The sequence below is a fragment of the Plecotus auritus genome (assembly GCF_963455305.1).
Source record: "Plecotus auritus genome assembly, chromosome: 1".
NCBI lineage: Eukaryota > Metazoa > Chordata > Mammalia > Chiroptera > Vespertilionidae > Plecotus > Plecotus auritus.
Window position 1 is genome coordinate 213,646,032 of NC_137770.1, and position 21,864 is coordinate 213,667,895.

At 37.0% G+C, this 21,864-nt stretch overlaps 1 protein-coding gene across 1 annotated transcript; it reads left to right on the plus strand.

Moving 5' to 3' along the window:
• Nucleotides 1-444: 444 nt before the first annotated feature.
• On the plus strand, nucleotides 445-20,584 carry PDCL2 (phosducin like 2; the record flags this gene model as incomplete). The annotated part of the gene is made up of 5 exons (XM_080640277.1): nucleotides 445-559; nucleotides 1,135-1,225; nucleotides 6,773-6,916; nucleotides 16,726-16,934; nucleotides 20,427-20,584. Exons 1-5 carry the CDS (start codon nucleotides 556-558, stop codon nucleotides 20,582-20,584), a joined length of 606 nt encoding a protein of 201 aa, XP_080496403.1. The 5' UTR covers nucleotides 445-555.
• Nucleotides 20,585-21,864: the final 1,280 nt, after the last annotated feature.

The window sequence follows — 21,864 nt, forward strand, 5'->3', positions numbered from 1 at the left end:
GAATATGGGTCCTAAGAAACTGCATAGCTGAAAAGAGAAGCGAGTTCACCTGAAGGTCTTGAATGTGTATGTAGAAATAGAAACAAAACAGTATTTGTTCATGGTGTGAATTGTTCATGGCGCTATATTCACCAGAGAATATTCCTTCACTTTTTGAGTTTACTTCATTAATACTTCAGATGTGTTCTAAATTGTTGTTTGTTTGTTTTTATTAAACACCTCAGTGTAATTTTGAGGGTCGAGAATGTATCCTGTTTATCAAAGTATGTAGTTCCATTAGTTCTAGGAAATGGGAAAAAGTAGGCTGCTTTGTTTTATTCTTTGAAACTAGTTATATGTTTACCTGTAGAGTTCATTGCATAGTTGGAAATGCTACATATTAATTTTACACATAATAAAATACACAACTATGTTAATAGATTTTCTGTTTTTACATAGGATCCAAATGAAGATACAGAATGGAATGAAATTTTAAGAGATTTTGGCATTCTTCCTCCAAAAGAAGAGCCAAAAGATGAAGTTGAAGAAGTGGTTTTACGTTTACAGAAAGAAGCCATGGGTATAGTTGTGCATTTGGGGGGCTGGGTGAAGGATAATACAGTTACGTTAGTGATAGTGTATTTCGTGAACTTCAAGGGAGAGAGGACATTAGAAATCATTTAATATGTCCCACCATACTTTTGCTGATACCTAAAATTCCTAATTCACGTGTTAAAAATTCACATGCTAGTTTATTAACAGAGCTGAAATGTCCTAGTATCTAACCTAGTGAGCTTTTTTTTTCTCTCCACATTTTTTTTTTTACCTTGTGATTACCTTATATTTTGATCATTCTATATAGTATATATTATTTGTCAAGATTTCCTGGAACATGGGAAAATCTAAATTTCTGAGGTCTAATTTATTTTTACATCTACTTTTAAAGGTAGCCTGGTAGTTCTGTGACTCTGAGGGAGTAAAAATGCTTAAACAAAACTAAAGCAGTCAACCACAAAATAGCTTTATATATTTCAAACACTGCAACATTAAAGATACTCTTGATCTTAATTTATCTAATATATCTTTTTTCTAGACATGTGACTATAAAGTAAAATTAATATTTAACTCAACTGCCTACAATTTATATTGTTTTAGTTAAACCATATGAAAAGATGACTCTTGCACAGTTGAAGGAGGCTGAAGATGAATTTGATGATGAAGATATGAGAGCTATTGAAACATATAGGTACAGTGATTCACTGGGGTAATTTATGAGTTTTGGAATGAAGAATTGTAAAAATGAAACTAAGATAAAACCCTATTTTGTCTACAGAATAGATTAAAAAATAACAAAACTAATTTTTAAGATTTTAAAACTAACTTATATAAAGTAGAATTTTTCCTGAAATTCTTTTGCCTTTGCTTAAATTAAAAACTATCCAATAATGTACCATAGGACTTCATCAAAAGATATATGAGTAAAGTGGAAAATATCAATAAGCAGCCAATAAATAGAGGACTATGATGTTACTTCTGTCATGATAGCTGTCAATGATTTCTATAATTTAATAATTAATTGCCAGTCATTAATTCTCTCAGAAATTAGAGTAGGTGCATACATTACCCAACTTATCTTGATACTAAAAACAGACAAAGAGATTATTAAAATGTTATACCAGAGGAAGATATCACTTATGAATGCAGGCACAAAAATTTAAACAAAATATTTGCAAATTAAGTCTAGCAAATTTTAAAATAGAATAATGAACTTCGGACAAGTAGTCCTAGGAATGCAAGCTTGTTTTAACATTAAAAAAAAACAACAAACAACAACAACAAAAAACACAGTAAATTGTGTTAGAAGCAGCAATGTCAAGTCACAATGAGCATACCTTGCACTCATAAAAATTGAACTAGTGTTCCTTGGAAAACTGCTTTATTCCATGATGTGAGTTGCGAAAGTACAATATAAGTCTTGAATATCTTATGGTGCCAGCAAGTAAAGAAGTGCTAAAGAAAAAGTTTAAGGCATAGAAGCCAAACTAAAAGATCTCTCAATGACCAGAGTTGCAACAAAAAGATATAATATTAGATTATAAAATAAATAATGAAATAAATATCCATTAGTTCATAATGATATAAGTAATTAACTGAATACATGAACAAATTCAAAAGAAATAACACTTCTCCCTCACTAAAGAATTCCAATTAATAAGTGTGTATGGAATGAGGAAAATAGAAAAATCACCATCAGATCACCATAGCAATAATTCTTGATGGGCAAGATCTGCTGATAGATGCTAAAACTGAGTGGGTGAAATTTTAAGTAGAAGCATGGTATTTGCATAATCTCAAAGTATCTCTCCCTCCAAATATTTAGTAACTATAAGGAAATAGTAAGTTTACAGTGTAGAGTTTTGGCAGACTCCATCTTAGGGAAATGATCAAGGTTAAAATCACCAATAATACATGTTGACATTAAGTAACTCAATATGATGTGCTGAAGATGACACAGCATCTCTGCGGTGTCCTTTTAAATAATTAATCATCTCAATCTAATAAGAATACATCAGAAACCAAAATTTGAGGAACTTTCAAAAAACTGATCAAGTTAATGTCAGGAAAGATGGCAGAATAGAAAACTCCAGAAATCCATCTCTTTACCTAGACAACAATTGCATTGGCTGAAAATGTCTGAAGTGACGGCTTTGGAACTCTGGAATCTATTTGGACACATGCAGCTTCCAGGATAAAACTTGGCTGGTAAATTGCAGTGGGTAGTGGCTGATTTCATCCTTAGTTGGTACTAGCTATCCATCTCTCACTCTGTAGTTCCCTGGCAGGCTCCTGTTTGGACAGCAACCTTTATTTCTGGTAAAGCTTGCTGGAGCAGGGTGGGCAATAAGGACTTTGTGTTCTGATTGTGGAGTGCTGCTTCTGAATGCAGAGGTACAGGCACAGAGTATGAGTATCACTGTGTCAACCCCATTGGCTCAGGGGGATTCCAGAGCACTTAAGGGAGCCACCTCTATTTTTTATGGACATTAAAAAACAACCATACATATGGGGGAATTTAAATGCCTAGGAAAAGGTGAAGGCTCACAGAAGACGTTATGGTTTCATCTCAGGCTGATCCCTGGCTAGAGACACCTTACAATAATAACAAAACAAGCCATGGGAAAGGAGGAGAATCTGATTTCCAGAGTTATAACATTATATGAATCAAATGTTCAGTTTCAGCAAAAGAATCACAAAGAAATGGGAAAGTGCGGCCCATGCACGCTGTCTTCCAAAAGCCGTACCATTTTGCATTCCTCCCTCCAGTGAGTGAGAGTTCCTGCTGCTTCATATCCTCTCGGGCATTCGGTGGTGTCAGTGTTCCAGATTTTGGCCATTCTCTTGGGTGTGTAGTGGTTTCTTGATTTATTTGCATTTTCCTAAGACATAGATGTGGAGCACCGTTTCATAGGCTTATTTGTCATCTCTATATCTTCTTTGGTGAAGTGTCTGTTAGGCCTTCGGGCCATTTTCATTTTCAGATTGTTTTCTTATTGTTGCATTTTTGAGTTTTCTTATAGTAAGGATAACAGTCCTTTGTCAGATGTGTCTTTTGTAATTTTCTCTCAGTAACTGCTAAGGAAATAGGTTCCTAGAAAGAACAGTTGTTACAGCAGTTTTCTGATCCCCAGAGGAATTAGATTCTAGGGCACAATTGGAACAGTAGTTCCAAATTTCCCAAGTTTCTGGATTGCAGCAGAGAAACTTGTTCCCTTGGCAGACCAATTTTGCAATGTTGCTCAGGGAGTCATTTTGATAGCCCAGTTTAGAGCCTCCTCCTTTCCACTGAGTTTGTAAATAACTTAATTTTACAGATTAAGCTTCTTGCTGCTTAAAATAGCTAGGACTTTCTTCAGCTGAGTCCCATCTGATGTGTTGTTGGGTGTAAAATGCAGGCTACTGAGCACTAAATCACTTCCTGATGGCAAAGCTAACCCAGGTCTTTCTGTCTCTCCCTGCCTAATTCCATTGAAATAACAAAGAACAATGAGGAAGAGAGGTGGAAGAGGGGAGGAGGAAGAGAGATAGTTGATGCACCATTAAGTAGGGAACACAAACTTCTTGAAATTTTTGAAAGATACTAAGCCAGTGAGATCAAATTGAGGAATTTGATATTAAATACTCAGTGCCAACAAAAAAACAGCTCCCAAAAGATCTTTGGAGTAACTAAATTCTGAATATCTGGGTCAGTAGAGGGGAAATGGAAGGACTTCAGTTTGAAAATTGTGAGAGGGGCCCTCCCTCGATGTGGGTCGTTATTCTTGGCATTCTCCTCTAGGCTTCATTTTGCTTGGATTACTTGTTATGTAGAGTGGTTTCACCTAACATGTTTCTAATTAGTAAAATAAGGACAGAGTGTTTTAAAATATACCCAGGATTTTGTATCTATTCATGTAGAGTGAAGCCAACAGGTCAGGAGATAATTGCCATTGAAAAGAGGTTTTTACTCAGAGTTCTCAAGAACAGGGGGCATGCACCACAATACAAGGCCACACAGGGAAGCACTGGAGTTGGTTGAGAGGCAGGAGTGAAGGGATAACATGGGCACCAGCCTTCATTGTGGTTTCCATGGGAAAGACAAGCTCAGCAGGGTAAGCAGATTTAGGATTGGCTGGTTTGAATAATGTTGGCAGGCTGTGGGCTACAGTGCTGTCTCTGGTTGTCTGGTATCTGGCCCAGGGATAATTAGGGCAGAGAGGTAGTGGCTCAGTTTAATTAAAGAGGTGATTGAGAGATTGGGCTCTGGACTGGTTGGTTTGCATTTGAGGAATTTGCTCTCCAGCAGGAGGTTGCTGTCTTTCGGAATTAGCTAGACCTGGGAGGATCAGACTTGTCCAGGATCAGCAAGGCAAGAATACAGAAAACAAGAAAATACAGTTAATACACAGGGAAGAAAGTATTCCCAAGATAACTTAGGGATATAGAATCGGTAACTTTTAAGACATTTGCACATGCATCAGAAAACATTTAGATCTGCTTCATGAATCCAAGCATTCAACAACTGAATCAGAGTATGTAAATTTTGAGACTTGATTAAGAAAGCTTTAAGGCTCCCTGTGGATGAATAACTAGGTAACATGGAATGCTCACTGTGTGCTAGGCACCATCCTAAGACATTTACCTGTATTATTTCATTCAGTTCCCAACAACCCCATGCAAGTAGGTATTAGTATTATTCTCATTACAGAAGCTTAGAGAAATCAAATAACTTGCCCAAATTCATGCTGCTAGTACAGGGGTGGGCAAACTTTTTGACTCGAGGGCCACAATGGGTTCTTAAACTGGACCGGAGGGCCTGAACAAAAGCATGGATGGAGTGTTTGTGTGAACTAATATAAATTCAAAGTAAACATCATTACATAAAAGGGTACGGTCTTTTTTTTTTATTTCAATAGTTTTATTCATTTCAAACATTTTAACAAGAAGAATGTAAACACTAATTATTATAATTTGAAACTTCAAAAAATGGAGGAATCATAGCACAATAACATACCTTATATTGAAGATGGCAAAGGCAAAATAAAATTGCCTAACAAAGGAAAGGTACAAAAGCCTTTCAAATTAAACTTAAATATAATAAAATAATTTAAAACTAAAACAAATAGTAAAGAACAAAATGTGTAAACAGTAAATTAAACATTTTCTTTAGTGCAACTTCCAAATTATGCCCGGGACGTAGATGTAGATGGCAATGTAGACTGGGTTGAAAGGTTTTTGGTGTTTAAAACATCAACTTCAGTGGGAACAGTGTTGTTGGTCTCCTTTTTAGCTAATGCTCTGATACTGTGCTCTCCAGGGGCATGTCTCCCTACATCACCACGATAACGTGTCTACGCATTCCCAGGGTGATGTCGGGGGACGCATCCGCGGGCATTACAAGGAGCCTCTGGAAGATTGAGAGGTGGTTCCTTCTACTGAATGGGCGGATATAAATCTGCCCACTCAGAAGAAGGAGCTGCGGCCGTGTTTCCCGACGTTGCCATGTTAACACTGCTGCTGGTGAAGGAGCGGAGGGGAGAGCAAGAGAACCCTCCACTCTTTCAGCTCCGTGGGCCAGATAGAACAGCCAAACGGGCCGGATCCGGCCCGCGGGCCGTAGTTTGCTCACGGCTGTGCTAGTAACTAGGAACTGGTATTTAAACCCAGCCTAGTCTCACCTTAGAGTTCAAACTCATCATTCTTCTTTATCACTTCCCTACCGGCAATAAATTTTATAACAAGTAATTATACATATTCATAAGGGCTTTAGACTGAAGGTCAGTTTAGCATGATAGTTGAGAGCACATAAATGGGGATAATAATAACATTAACTTTACACAGTTTTTTGCAAGGATAAGTTAATTTAATGTACTTAAAATAGTGCCTGGCAACATAATAAGCACTCCATAAATGTTAGCCATTGTTATGATTATTCTATACAAGTATTTAACCTGTATAGGAGAATTTGTTGGTTCAGTGTCTAAATAAACTCCCTATAGCTATGATTAAGACCTAGTCTTAAATAAAAATAAATTTCGAAGTCAGTAGCTAACTTCTTAATTGCAATACCAATGACAACACAGATTTCCATATAAACAGATAAATTGGCATTATAACACCATTAATAGTTAGTCTATAATTTTTAAAGTGTTTGATATGTACTAGCATTGCATTCATTACCCTAAATTGTTACTATAGATGGGAATGACCTTAAGAAAATAACAATTTTATTATGTAATTTTATTTTTTAAATTAGAGAAAAGCGGTTACAGGAATGGAAAGCTCTTAAGAAAAAACAAAAATTTGGGGAGTTAATAGAAATTTCTGGAAATCAATATGTGAATGAAGTCACAAATGCAGACAAAGATGTATGGGTTATAATTCATCTATACAGGTCAAGGTAATTACCTTTTTTGTAAAATACTAATATATTAATGTTTTAAGATACATATCACTGGTTTTAAGGGTTTATAAAGCATATAACAAAGACTACTCACAAAAGGACATACATGTATATACACATACATATATGTATAGAGTCATTAGCTGTAGGGATTAAATTAGGTGAACTTGTCATACTTTTTAGAAAAAAATAAGCATTCTTTAGCAGTTAATTTAAATAAAACTTATGGAAATTTTCAAACATATAGAATAGATTTAAGGGTAAAATAAGCTCCCTAAATACTGGCCAGGTAGATTCAACAGTTAACATTTTGCCATATTTATATGATTTTTGTGTATTTACAGAATGATTTAAAAGTAAGTTACACACACCATGACACTTTTAAGTATTTTAGCATGCATTTTCAAAACATAAGGGTATTTTTCTGTATAACCACAATTCCATTTTCTCACCTAGCAAAATTAACAATAATTTCTAATAGCGTCTAATACCCAGCCCTTACTCAAATTCTCCCAACTGATTTCAAAATGTCTTTTATAAATACATATATTTTTAATTGAATCCAATCAAGGCTCAGGCAGTGCATTTGAATATATCATATCTCTTGTCTCTTTTAACAGAATAATTTCCTTGCATGTCCCGGTTCCCCCCAGTTAATTTTAGAGTACCTAGTTGTACTAAGTATAATCCATATGGCCCCCTGTCTCATCAGCCTGGTATAATGATAATTGGGAAGAGTGGACTTTCCCCAAGTCTGTGCCAAAGAGGAGCTACAACCTCCCAGCTTCACAAATCTCTCATAGAAACAGCACCTCTAATATTAGGTCCCAAGCCCTCTGCTTGGGCTCTAACCCGATCCAGGAACGGAGGCCGTGGCAGTAGCCCTTGTTGTCCTTATTTCATTCTCTGAATAAAAAACATCTTCTTTCTTCAGGTCCTCAGAGAAATTTTATACAGAGCAAATTAGAGCCCTGCTGTTTACCAGCTCACCAGTTCCTCAGACGATTTTTGATAGGAATCATACCCCATAAAGAAGACATAATTTTACTGTAACTAAAATGCTTGGTAAATAATTTTTTAATAGTTTTAAAATAATCATTTCCCATTTATCCTGTTCCACTTATCTGGCTAACCCAATTTGGAGATTTGTTGATGTGGGTTCTTCACAAATAAGTATATGAAATAACAACATTTACAGAACTAAGATTTGTGTGTCATAAGTGTTATATACTGAACTGGTACATTGAATGTTTCTCCTGAGACCCATTATGATAAGCAGAATAGATGTTGGTTCTGAATTACCATACCCTGGTATAAAATTATTTTAATGGTTATTTCTAGATAAATTACTGGTTTTGACCAATAATTTTCAAAAACTCATAGAAGAGGTTGAATGAGTTTTAGTGTCAAGTTTTTCAAACTGCCATGTGCTTTGATGGACTTAAAGTGTAAGGATCCATTTTTATATTTTAAATATTTGTGAGCTCAGAAGGTTCTTTTGGGCAATCTAATAAAGTTACATAAAATATTAGTTTTCTTGACATTAAGAAAATGCATTCATGTGTCAGTATAAAACATAAGAAAATCCTATATAATAAAAGCCTAATATGCTAAGTGCCCAGTCATCCGGTTGTCTGTTCAACCAATAAAAGCGTAATATGCTAATGATATGCTAAGGCCACTCAACCAGTCGCTATGACATGCACTGACCACCAGGGGACAGATGTGCAATGCAGGAGCTGCCCCCTGGTGGTCAGTGCACTCCCACAGGGGGAGTGTCTCTCAGCCGGAAGCTAGGCTCATGGCTGGCGAGCGCATCGGTGATGGTGGGAGCCTCTCCCACTACCTTGGCAGTGCTAAGGATGTCCAACTGCTGGCTTAGACCCGCTCCCTCCCAGACTGCGAGAGGGCACAGGCTGGGCTGAGGGACTCCCCCCCCGCCCCCACACCGAGTGCACAAATTTTGTGCACCAGGCCCCTAGTTAATCTATAATCAAATTTGTAAAATGGAAAAGATTTATCTGTGTTACAAATATTCTTTATAAAGTCTAGTTATAATATTTACTTATATAATATAATATTCTTTTAAAAATATATTTTTATTGATTTCAGAGAGGAAGAGAGAGGGAGATAGAGATAGAAACATCAATGATGAGAGAGAATCATTCATCAGCTGCCTCCTGCAGGCCCCCACCTGGGGATTGAGCCCACAACCTGGGGAATGTGCCTTTGAATGGAATCGAGCCTGGGACCCTTCAGTCCACAGGCCGATGCTTTATGCACTAAGCCAAACCAGCTAGGGCATAATATTCTTTATAATAGTTATAATTTAATATTATAAAATGAAGTATAACTATTAAGTTTGTATTTCTAGCTGCCTTTTGTAACTATAGGAGGGTAAGAGTTTGTTTTTTAACTAGGTTCCTAAGTTTTATGATTTTAATTTTTTGCCTCTAAATTTCTAGAACTGGGCCCATTCTTTATCCAAGTGAAGACTCAGCCTACATAGAGTACCTTAGAGGGATCTAACTAACCCTGGGCCTGTGATCCTAGTGGCTCAGCTTAAAATTAGCTTTGCTACTGATTTTATTAAATCTTACATCTGTGCCCAAATTCTGATTTTGGCGGGGTAGGAAGAGGGACTTCTATATTATTCTTATACCTAATTGTATATTTTGAATCTCGCATACCATAGCTATGCTCTTGTTTTCTGATGTTAGAGGTCTCCTTAATATTTTATAATTCTCATGGAGTTTAATTCTGGCCCCCAAACCCCAAATCCACATTTGTTCCCCTACCACTTGCTGTCATAACTGTCTTCAAGGAGCTACTTTCTCCTTGCACCACAGTCTGTTATGCCATACTCTCTTAATTCCATACTCCTCGCTGCCACCACTAGTGCCCACCTGCCTTCTGCCATTCACACCACTCACTTCATAAGTGTTTATTATACCACTGACTCAGCTCTCATTCTGATAGTAATGAGAAAAATAATCTAAATTTGATATTAGTGGATTAAGTTCACCTATTTGAGGAAAACTGAAACTTATAAAGTCAATTTATGGCATTGTTTTGTTTGGAAAATTAATATTTAAGTTAGGCAGTACATGCATTTCTAATGTTACTTTTAGTAGGCCACTCACTAAAATAAAGCATTCTCTACATTTGTAGCAGGTTATAATCATCAAAAGAATTCTGAAGTATAAATGAAACATATAGTCATTTAACTTGTTAGCTTCTTGCTCCATAAATTGATATATAACATCAATTATTTTAAGGGTATTTCTGAAGATTTTGTAGGTGTTGGAGATGCAAAGGTGTGTATATAAGACATCTATCTCTGCCATTAAAGAAATTTCAGTACACTAGAGAAGAGACAGTTAAATGTAGTAATAAAGTCTTTTGTGTGCTTTGGTTAAATTCTGTAGAGTAGAGTGAGGGCACTGAAGAGGGGGTAGTTAAGTTCTACCCTGGTGCTGTCCTCCACAAATGAGAAAAGATCCCCCAAGTTTACCGAGTGAGGAAGTAGACAGGCTGAATTGGGTATTTTAGGTGGAATGTACAGCTTGAACAAAGGCACATACAGAAGAGACATCATGTTGCTTTGGAGTGCTTTAAGTAATACAATAGCGGGCAGAGAATAATGCTGGAGAGATAGGCAGAATCCAGAACATGGAGAACCTTGAAAGCTACACTGAGGAGCCCAGACTTTATCATGAAGGTAGTGAGAGCTGTTGAAGGATTTTAAGCTTGAGCGAAGGGCAGTTGTTACACAATGAGATTTTCATACTGAGCTCCCTTTGTCAGCAGGGTCAAGGATGAATTTGGAGAACCAAGCCTGAAAACAGACCATTCAGGGCAATCTGACATAGCTCAGATAAGAAAGAAAAGGAGTAAGGCAGTGGAGAAAGAGAGGAGAGGCCAGGTATGAGATAAGGAGGTAGAATCAATCTAATCAACATTAGATGTTGTAGAAGAAAGGGAGATTTTTGGCCTGGGTGCAAGACTTAAGAAAATACAGTAGACAATGCATTATGGTATAGTTTAGATGAGAAAAGCTAAGGAGGACTCCAATGAGCAGCCCATGGGCCAGTATAAAGATTAGTAAATGAATGTATGTTTGTATATGTCAGATGAAGATAAAGATTTTTTTTGTGTGTGTAATTCTCTGCTTTGACCTATTTTTTAACCTTTTGACCTCCACCCATTTCTCCCAACCTCCATCCTCCATTCTGGCATCTACCTATCTGTTTTTTGTATCTGTGAGCTGCTTTTTGTTGTTTTGTTTTTAGATTCCACATTTAAGAGAGATCTTAAGGTACTTGTCTGTCTTTCATATAGCATAAAGCCCTCAAGGTTTGTCCATGTTGTTGCAAATGGAAATATTTCATTCCTTTTTTATGGCTGAATAGTATTACATTGCATATATACTGTATAAACCACAGTTTCTTTATCTATTCATGAACTGATGGACACTTAGGTTGTTTCTGTATCTTCACTATACTATATAATAAAAGAGTAATATGCAAATTAACCATCACTCTGCTACAACCACAAGCCACGCCCACAAGTCACGCCCACAAGCCAATAAGGAGCGAATATGCAAATAAACCCAACCAAGATGGCTACAGCCACAGAGAGCAGGAGGGAGGCTTGGGTTTCCCCGGCAATGGAGGAAGCCAAGCTTTCCACCTGCCCTTGCCGGCCTAGGCCTCCACTCAAGGCTACAAAGTTTCAATGATAGAAGATACATAAATCCAAACAGAAATGGCGGCAGCCACGGAGCTGGAAAGAGCAGGAGGCTAGGGTTTCCCACGGCGATGGAGGAAGTCAAGCTTTCTACACACCCTGGCCAGCCCAGGCCTCCACTTAAGGCTATAAGTTTCAATTATAGAAGATACATAAATCCAAAAAAAAAATGGCTGCTGCCACGGAGCAAGCAGAAGGCTTGGCTCCGCTCTAGGCTACAAAGTTTCAATTGTAGAAGATAAATAAACCCCAGATACCAGGGCCTCCGCTTGGGTTGCCAGGGTCATGGCCGGCCTGCAAACCACCATAGGCCCCTCGCCCAGGTTTCCTCACACCCCAAGGGAACCCCCACCCTGATCCGGGACACCCTTCAGGGAAAACCAGCTGGCCCCCACCCATGCACCAGGCCTCTATCCTATCTAATAAAAGAGTAATATGCAGATTGACCATCACTCCAACACACAAGATGGCTGCCCCCATGTGGTCAAAGATCCTGCCCCCATGTGGACACAAGATGGCCACCACAAGATGGCCATCAGGGGAGGGCAGTTGGGAGGGACCAGGCCTGCAAGGGAGGGCAGTTGGGGGCGATCAAGCCTGCAGGGGAGGGCAGTTAGGGGTGACCTGGCCAGCAGAGGAGGGAAGTTGGGGGCGACCAGGTCTGCAGGGAAAGGCAGTTGGGAGGGACCCAGGCCTGCAGGGGAGAGCAGTTGGGGGGGGGGGGGGCAGGCCTGCAGGGGAGGGCAGATAGGGGTGACCAGGCCTGCAGGGTAGGGCAGTTAGGGGCAAACAGGCTGGCAGGGGAGCAGTTAGGCATCAATCAGGCTGGCATGGGAGTGGTTAGGGGGTGATCAGGCTGGCAGGCAGAAGTGGTTAGAGGCAATCAGGAAGGCAGGCAGGCGAGCAGTTGGGAGCCAGCAGTCCTGGATTGTGAGAGGGATGTCCAACTGCCCGTTCAGGCCCGATCCCGGTGGGCAGTCGGACATCCCTCAAGGGGTCCCAGATTGGAGAGGGTGCAGGCTGGGCTGAGGGATACCCCACCCCCGTGCACGAATTTCATGCACCGGGCCTCTAGTTGTAAATAATACTGCAATGAATATAGGGGAACATTTTTTTAAACTAGTGTTTTCATTTTCTCTAGTTAAAAACCCAAAAGTGGAATTGCTGAATCATATGGTAATTCTATTTCTAACTTATGAAGAACCTCCGTACTGTTTTCCATAGTGACTGCATCAAATTACATTCCCACCAACATGGTTTCCTTTTCTCCACATCCTTGCCAACACTTGTTATTTCTTGTCTTTTTTATAACAGTCTAACAGGTGTGAAGTGATTACTCATTGTTGTTTTGATTTGCATTTCCCTGATAAATAACGATGTTGAACATCTTTTCATGTGCTTGTTGGCCATCTGTATGTCTTCTTTGGGAAAATATCTATTTAGATCTTTGACCCATTTTTTATTTGATTGTTGTTGTTTTTTGCTATTGAATTGTATGAGGTTTTTTTCCCTATATTTTGGATATTAGCCCCTTATCAGATATATGAATTGCAAATATTTTCTCCTATTCAGTTGATTGACTTTTCATTTTATTGATGGTCCTTTTGCTTTGCTTTTTAGTAGAATGTAGTCCCCTTTATTTATTTGTGTTTTTGTTGCTTTTGCTTCTGGTTTCAGGTTAAAAAAAATAATTGCCAGGACCTATGTCAAAGAGCTTACTGCCTATGTTTTACTCTAGGAGTTCTATGGTTTCAGGTCCTGTGTTCAAGTCTTTAATCCATTTTGAGTTAATTTTTGTCTAAGGTGTAAGATAGTGGTCAAATGTCATTCTTTTGCATATGGCTGTCCAGTTTTCCCAGCACTTTTTATTGAACAGATTGTCCTTTCCCCATTGTATATTCTTGGCTGGCTCTTTTGTCATAAAATAATAGACCATATATGTATGGGTTTAATTCTGGGTTCTCTATTCTGTTCCACTGTGTCTGTTTTTATGCCAATACCACATTATTTTAATTACTATAGCTCTGTGGTATAGTTTTAAATCAGGGAGTGTGATGCCTCTTGCTTTGTTCTTTCTCAAGATTGCTTTGGCTATTCAGATATTTTTTGTGGTTCTATACAAATTTTAGGATTATTTGTTCTATTTCTTTGAAAAATGTCATTGGAATTTTGATTGGGATTGCACTGAATCTGTATATTGCTTTGGGTAGCATGGACATTTTAACAAAATTGATTTTTCCAATCCACTAGCATGGAATATCTTTCTATTTATTTGCTTTTTTTCTTCAATTTCCTTCATTAATGTAGTTTTCAGTATATAGTTTTTTCTCCTCATTGTTTAAACTTATTTCTAGGTATTTTTTTACGCAATTGTATAAGGGATTGTTTTCTTTATCTTTCTGATAGTTTGTTAGTGTATAGAAATGCAACATATTTTATATATTGATGTTGTATCCTTCAACTTTACTGAATTTCTTTTTTGGTTCTAATAGTTTTTTGGTGGAGTCTTTTGGGTTTTCTACATATAATATCGTATCACCTGCAAGTAGTGACATTTCTATTTCTTTCTTTCCATTTTGGTTGCGTTCTATTTCTTTTTCTTGCCTAGTTGCTCTGGTTAGGACTTCTAATACTCTGTTGATTAAAAGTGGTGAGAGTGGGCATCCTTGTCTTATTCCTGATCTTATAGGAGAGGCTTTCAGCTTTTCACCATTGAGTAGGATGTTAGCTGTGGGCCTGTCATATATTGCCTTTATAATGTTGACATACATTTTTTTCTGTACCCACTTTGTTGAAATTTGTGAAACAAGTTTAGTAAAAATATATTGAGAATAATATATAAAATTCCTCTCCCAGATGTTGATTAGAACTTAGTGCATTTTCATTGATTTCCATTATCAGGGTTTGTTTAAAGGGAGCAAGAACTCAAATGCATGCAAAGCAATTTGCAGAAATCTGTATTTTTCTCTGATCTTTTACATTTGTCTGGCCCACATCTAACCATCATTTTTTTCTTAGTAACTTTTATCAAGTTTCCTAAAGCATGCATTTGATTTTCACAAGAACTACAATGATTTTTCTTGTCCCACAAACAGGAAAAGCACACAAAAGTCTAGAAGAATCTTCATCTGCCTGGAGCATACAGCATGCCCTGGCATGAGTCACTCAGTAAGTGAGCTTAGACTATGAGTGTGACAGGTTTTAGGAGTTGAAAATACTAAAGGGAAATAAGATGCTTCTATGGTATCATGAAAGAGGCCAATTAAACATTGAATATTTTTTAAAAATATATTTTTTGAAAAGATATACAAAGGCAGTCCAAGAGGAAAAACTAATTTTGTCTGTTCAAAGGAGCTTTCCCTGATTAACACAGTTCACACTAATCTTTTTGTTCTCATACACTATTTCAAATATACTCCATATGAATGATGGGGAAATGAGTACAAAGACAAAAAGGAAAGCTACACTTCTAGCAAATTTAGGTTTATTAAAAGAAAATAGTAGATTTTTGTTTTAGTTGTTAAGAGAGGAGGGGAAATGAAGTTCAATAACTGTTTATGTTAAATTGGATAAGATTGCCCAGAGAATGTGTCTTAACTGATAAGAAGGTTCAGAACACAGTCCCAAGGAACATGTATGTTTGAGGCATAGATAGGAGAAGGTAGTCAAAGAAGTAAAAAGGAAATCAATAGAAAGTATTTTCACAGGAGCCAAAATAAGAGGGCCTTTCAAGAATGGAGGTGAACAGTACAGATTTTTATTTTCTTTTTCATCTGGGCTGTGAGCAGAAGGAGAGAAAGTAATTATTAGAAGGGGACAGAGAGTTGTAAGGGAATTTTTTAAAATTTACTGATTTGAATGTGTTTATGTCAAGTGGAGAAGGAAAGATTGAGAAAACAGGAGAGGAGGGGAGCAGAATAACAGAGAAAAGTTCCATAGGAAATGCAAGAAGTATGGGATGAATAGAGGACTAGCTTTGAAACATTTTAATAAAACTGTGAGTGAATGATAGACTGGGAGAAAAGGGATAAATGGAGATAATGGGAGATAAGTGATAAAGCAGGAAAAATCACAGGATTTGGTTACACTTCCAATCAATTTTAAATATTGTTCTGGATTAAGGAGGACAGAATGTGGCATGGAGTGGGATGTCAAAAGTGTGGGTGATGTTTGAGTCAAGAAAAACAAGGAAGTTGGAGATAAGGAATTTTGGATTTGATAATCTCATGTGAAAATAAACCTGTGATGGTGATAAGAGTTGGAATTCCTTTGTTTCAACTTTGAACTGCCATGGGTTCCCTAGAAGTGTCATTTTTTCTCTCTCTCTTATCTATATATATAAAAAAGGCTAAGCAACCGAACAACAGGTCGACCGGTCACTATGACGCACACTGACCACCAGGGGGCAGACACTCAATGCAGGAGCTGCCCCCTGGTGGTCAGTGTGCTCCCACAGCGGGAGCACAGCTGACTAACAGGTGCCAGATGCCAGGCTCACAGCTGGCACGCGCAGCTGCAGTGACACGAGCCTGTCCCGCCTCCACGGCAGCACTACTGAGCAAGTGGTGGCGGCAGGCGCAGTGGGGCCAGCAGCACGGCACCTGGTCTGGGCTGGGGCTCCTCCCCAGCCACCTGCTGCTTCACACACTACTACATCCCTGCAGGGATCAGGCCAAAACTGGCAGTCCAACATCCCCTGAGGTGTCCCCGATTGTGAGAGGGCACAGGCCAGGCTGAGGGACCCCACCGGTGCATGAATCCGTGCACTGGGCCTCTAGTGTCTTACAAAGTGGGAACTAGCTTGATTAAACTGATGCTAAGTCAGATGTGGTTAGCTTTAGTTAGGCATCAAATTCCCATGGTAGCTAGCTTTATTCCCAGGCTATAATGGTGTTTGTAATGAAAATCAGGTAACAATAGAGGACAAAACTGATATGGACTTATTAAAAGAATATCTAAAGATATATTGTTGTTATGGAGATGTTTCATTTATTTTATTAGACTGAGATGAGTAGTTTGTTTTTTAAAGATATTGTATGTACTGTTTCTCTTTTTAGCATACCAATGTGTTTGTTGGTTAATCAGCATCTTAGTCTTCTAGCAAGAAAGTTTCCAGAAACTAAATTTGTTAAAGCCATCGTGAATAGCTGTATTCAACACTACCATGATAATTGTTTACCAACAATTTTTGTTTATAAAAACGGTCAGATAGAAGGCAAATTCATTGGAATTATAGAATGTGGAGGAATAAATCTCAAGCTAGAAGGTAATTATATTATTTTAAAAATTTGTTTGGAAAAAAAAAGAGATGAAACTTCACTAAATGAACAAATATCATGAAAGTTTATTTCCATAAAACATAAGATTGCTTTCTTTTTCTTCCAGTCTTTGCTTGTATTCCCCCAGATTAATTTCCTACAATGCTCTTAGCATAACACCCAGTTCCTTAAGTCCTTATTGGTTCCTTGTCTCAAATAAGTTAAAAATTCGGAATCTTCTGCCTGAGAATTTCAGCCCACTTACCTAACTGTATTTCTCAATGCTTTCTAGTTTCTGCGCAGCCAGGCTGGTCGTCAGCCACTACCCCAGACACACTCATTTGTTCCTTTATACTTTGTTTCATACTCTTTCCCTGTGCCCCAAATTACCTCCTCTTCTTTATTCTTGCTTCCAAATCCTATTCTCTCATGGGTCTCCTAGTTTTCCATTTATCCCATGATATGATTTTGGACCAATTCATAATCTGTCTTCCTGTTCTCTGTTGAATTTCTATAGCATATATTCTCTTGTATACAACTTACTTTTCACTTATCCATATGCTATCTGATTTTGTTGGTTAATTAATTCCCTTTGAATTTTGTCTCCCTAATAAGTACAAGGGCCATATATCCTATTATTTTCTTTTTCATAGTACATAACACAGGCCTTGATATTTCTACCTTCTTTGTTGATTTTTACTTCCTGACTTAGTCCTGAGGCCATATCCTTCATCAAGTCATTACTTGGAACTGCATTAATTTCATATTATACCAATCTTTTTTCTCTTACCATTGTGTTAAAGCCATTGTGAATAGGTGTTTTTAACAGCTAGTTTATCCACTCTTTAGTTCCCTTAAAACTGTTTTTGGCCTTACTAAGGCCTCTAATACTTTAATTGTTCCAGAATTACCCCCTTTCCTTCTCCTAGTCTCTAGGGCCCTCTTTGTTTTATCACCCTGTTTTTTTCAGCTTGGACCTCATTCCTTTATTTAATTTTTTAAAAAATACCAGGAAAAACAATAATACAACAGTCATTCATGTAATTACCAAAAATAACAAATGTGAACATTTGTTCTTGTTTGCTTCAGCTATTTTGTTAAATTGCTGAAATAAAATTTACAGATATAGTTGAGGTTACCTATATTTCCATTCTTAGTACCATTTCCTCCCTAGAGGCAATCACTATCATGAATAATGTGTTATCTTGTCCAGGCTTTTTTACTAGTATATTAAAAACATTTTCAGCCCTGGCTGGTTTGACTCAGTGGATAGAGTGTCAGCCTGCTGACTGAAGGGTCCCTGGTTCAATTCCAGTCAAGGGCACATGTCTGGGTTGCAGGCTTGATCCTCAGTAGGGAGCATGCAGGAGGCATTCAATCAATGATTCTCTCTCATCATTGATGTTTCTGTCTCTTTCTCCCTCTCCCTTCCTCTCTGAAATCAATAAAAATATTTTTAAATTGTCATAAAATATACATAATATGAAATTTACCATCTTAAACATTTTAAAATAAATAATGCAGTATTATTAACTACAGTTACCATGATATACATTACAAATCCAGGACTTTATTTTGCAAATAAATAAGTCATATAACCATTTTCAAGTATAGAATTCAGTGGCATTGTATACATTCACATGATTGTGCTACCACCACCATTATCCATCTCTAGAACACTTTTCATCTTGCATAACTGAAACTCTATACCAATTAAACAATACAGTATTTGTCCTTTTGTGACTAACTTATTTCACATAGCATAATGTCCTCAATGTTCATCCATGTTGTAGAATGTATCAGAATTTCCTTCCTTTTTAAGGCTGCATAGTACTCCATTGTATTTTTATACCATATATTGCTTACCCATTTATCTGTTAATGGACACTTGGGTTGCTTTTATCTTTTGGTTATTAAGAATGATGCTGCTATGAACATGATGTACAAATAATCAATTTTAGTCCCTGTTTTCAATTCTTTTGGGTATATACTTGGAAGTAGAAATCCTGAGTCATATGGTAATTCTGTTATAATTTTTTGAGCAACAGCATACTGTTTTCCATACTAGCTGCACCATTTTATACTCCCACCAACAGTGTACAAGAATTCCAATGTCCCACATTCTTACCAACACTTGCTATTTTCTGGTTTGTTTGTTTGTTTGTTTTTATTGTAGCCATTTTAATGTGTGTGAGGTATTTTCCCCACTGATTTTAAATGTTTCCTATATTATTTTTTATGGTTCAAAAATACTTACGTTTTTTTTCTGACGTTTCTACTATTTGCTTATGTCTGAATCAATATAGCATGGTCTTAGCTTTATAACTATAGCTTTATAACAATCTAGTTGTCTCTAGTAGGGCAAGTCTTTTTTAAAATTTCATATAAATGTTCGAATCAGTCAAGTTCTGTGAAAAATCCTGTTGATTATTTATTATTTGTTGGAGACTTCATATCCTAATAACAGTGGATATTCCTATCCACGAATGAGATATCTCTTGTCACTTATTTTGGTCTTTTATAATTTTCCTCACAAATATAATATATACATATTATATATTGTAATGTAATATATTTTGTAATTTTCCTTAAAAGTGTATTTTGTAATTTTCCTCATATTCTGTTCATCTACTCAGTACTTAGGAATAAAATTGACAAAATGATGAATTTGTAGGAATGAGGGTGTTTGTGGTTATCAAGTCAATTCATTTCAGTTTTTCTCTTGGATATATTTTGGTATTTCATATTTTTGTTGAAATTTTCTCATTAAAGTTTTCAAATGTATTGGCATTAGTTTTTTCATAAGTAGTCTCAAAGCTTTAAAATCTTTACTTTGGTTATGTCCCATGTCAATTCTTGATATTATTTGTTTTTTCCCTCCTTATCACCATTTTTGTGTGAGGTGTGTCTATTAGTCTTTTCAAGCCACCAGCTTTTTATTTTGTTAGTCACCTCTACTTTGTTTTCCTACTTTTGTGGAGTGTTTTCTTGCTGTATATCCCTCTTTCTGATTTTCTTGGGTTTACTTTATTGTTCTTTTCCTAGCTTTTTGATTTGAACTTTCGAACAACTTATTTTCCATCATTGTAAAATAAAAATTTTAACCAAAATTTCTCCCTTTAAGTATAATTTTGCTCTATCCAGTGCATATTTTGATATTGTAGTGCTTTCATTGTCATCCAGTTCTAAAAATACCTCTTCTAATAGCATTTCTCTCTAGTTCTCAAAAATGTGACCAAGCCTTCTGTACTTTGTCACAAAAAATGGGTTTTCCAGGTGACTATTTTGGTGAGTGTCAAAATAAGAATTTATGGTGTATCAATTCGTTTTTAATTAAGATATATATATGTATATATATATATATATATATATATATAAACAAAAAATATACCCTTTTCACATTAATTTTATTAGAATCAACTCTTTTCATATAGATGAGAAATTCTTCTTTTCATTTTTCTAAGATTTTAATCTAATTTAATGATGGGTTATTATTGCAGAACTTGAATGGAAGTTAGCAGAAGTTGGAGCAATACAGACTGATTTGGAAGAAAACCCCAAAAAAGGCATTATAGATGTGATGGTATCTTCAATAAGAAACACTTCTATTTATGATGACACTGATAGTTCAAACAGTGATGATGACAATACCAAATAGAGGGAAATAGTTAATAAATAGCTTTAAAGTGTTTATGTACTGAATGTTTTATTTGTCACTGCCTTTATAATCAGAGATCAGAAAATTTATAGATTTATTGTCATTTTCATGTGAGAATTATAGCTTAGACATCATTTCAAAAACTTTCAGGTATTTCAGAAATTGCCTCTAACAAAACCAGAATGTATACTGAATCCTTAAATTATTTTTCTCTGGTTTATCCTTTTTCTGAACCATTTTGGACAAAAATGATGATATTACAAGTCCTGTGAATGAAAATGATGAAAGAGAACCATGAAATTTCATTTAATTTATATTAATAAATTTTAAAGTCTATTATTTAGGGGCCTTGATTGTAAATACTTAAAATGTGACCATATGCTTTTTCTTTGAAATTTCTCACTATTAAAAAAATTAACCACTCAATATAAAAATGCAATTTAGCCCTAGCCGGTTTGGATCAGTGGATAGAGCGTTAGCCTGTGGACTGAAGAGTCCCAGGTTTGATTCCGGTTAAGGGCACATGCCCAGGTTGCGGGTTCGATCCCCAGTAGGGGGCATGCAGGAGGCATCTGATCAATGATTCTCTTATCATTGATGTTTCTATCTCTCCCTCTCCCTTCCTCTCTGAAATCAATAAATATATATTTAAAAATGCAATGTAAACATTCTAAAAAGTACATAAGAAACATCCACTTATTATTACTGTTTTAATAGTTCTATTATTAAGTTAGAAAATGAATACTGTCATTAATAGACTATAGAATCATTAGAACTATAAGTTTCTAAATCAGGAGAAGTGATAAAAACATATTGTGAAGTTTACCTATGTTTTAATAGTAATACCAGAATAAATCATCAGTAGAAAACATACAATAAAACCTGGGTTCCCCAAGATATGTGATCAGTGCCGGGGCCCCGCCAGCAGACGAGGGGATCCCAAGGCAGGTGCTAGGTGTGGAGGCCACGGGGGCATAGGCTACCAAGGAGACAGAACAACCTCACATCACCCTGCTTGGCCCGGGAGGATGGCTGGTTAGCCAGAGATGGGTAAGATTCCTCAGGGAAGGAACAACCTAAGACAGGCACAGTCGCAGAGGGGCCATCAGGAGAGAACTTGGGGATCAACAGAGGTGGGGCACAGACCCTCACCCCTTCTGAGGGAGGTCTCCTGCGCCCATGGCTGCTTCGCTTCCCATGCCCAGATCAAATCAGGACCCAGGTAACAGACAGAGACTTGACCGACAGCAGCTACCCTCTCACTGCAACAAGACTTGTTT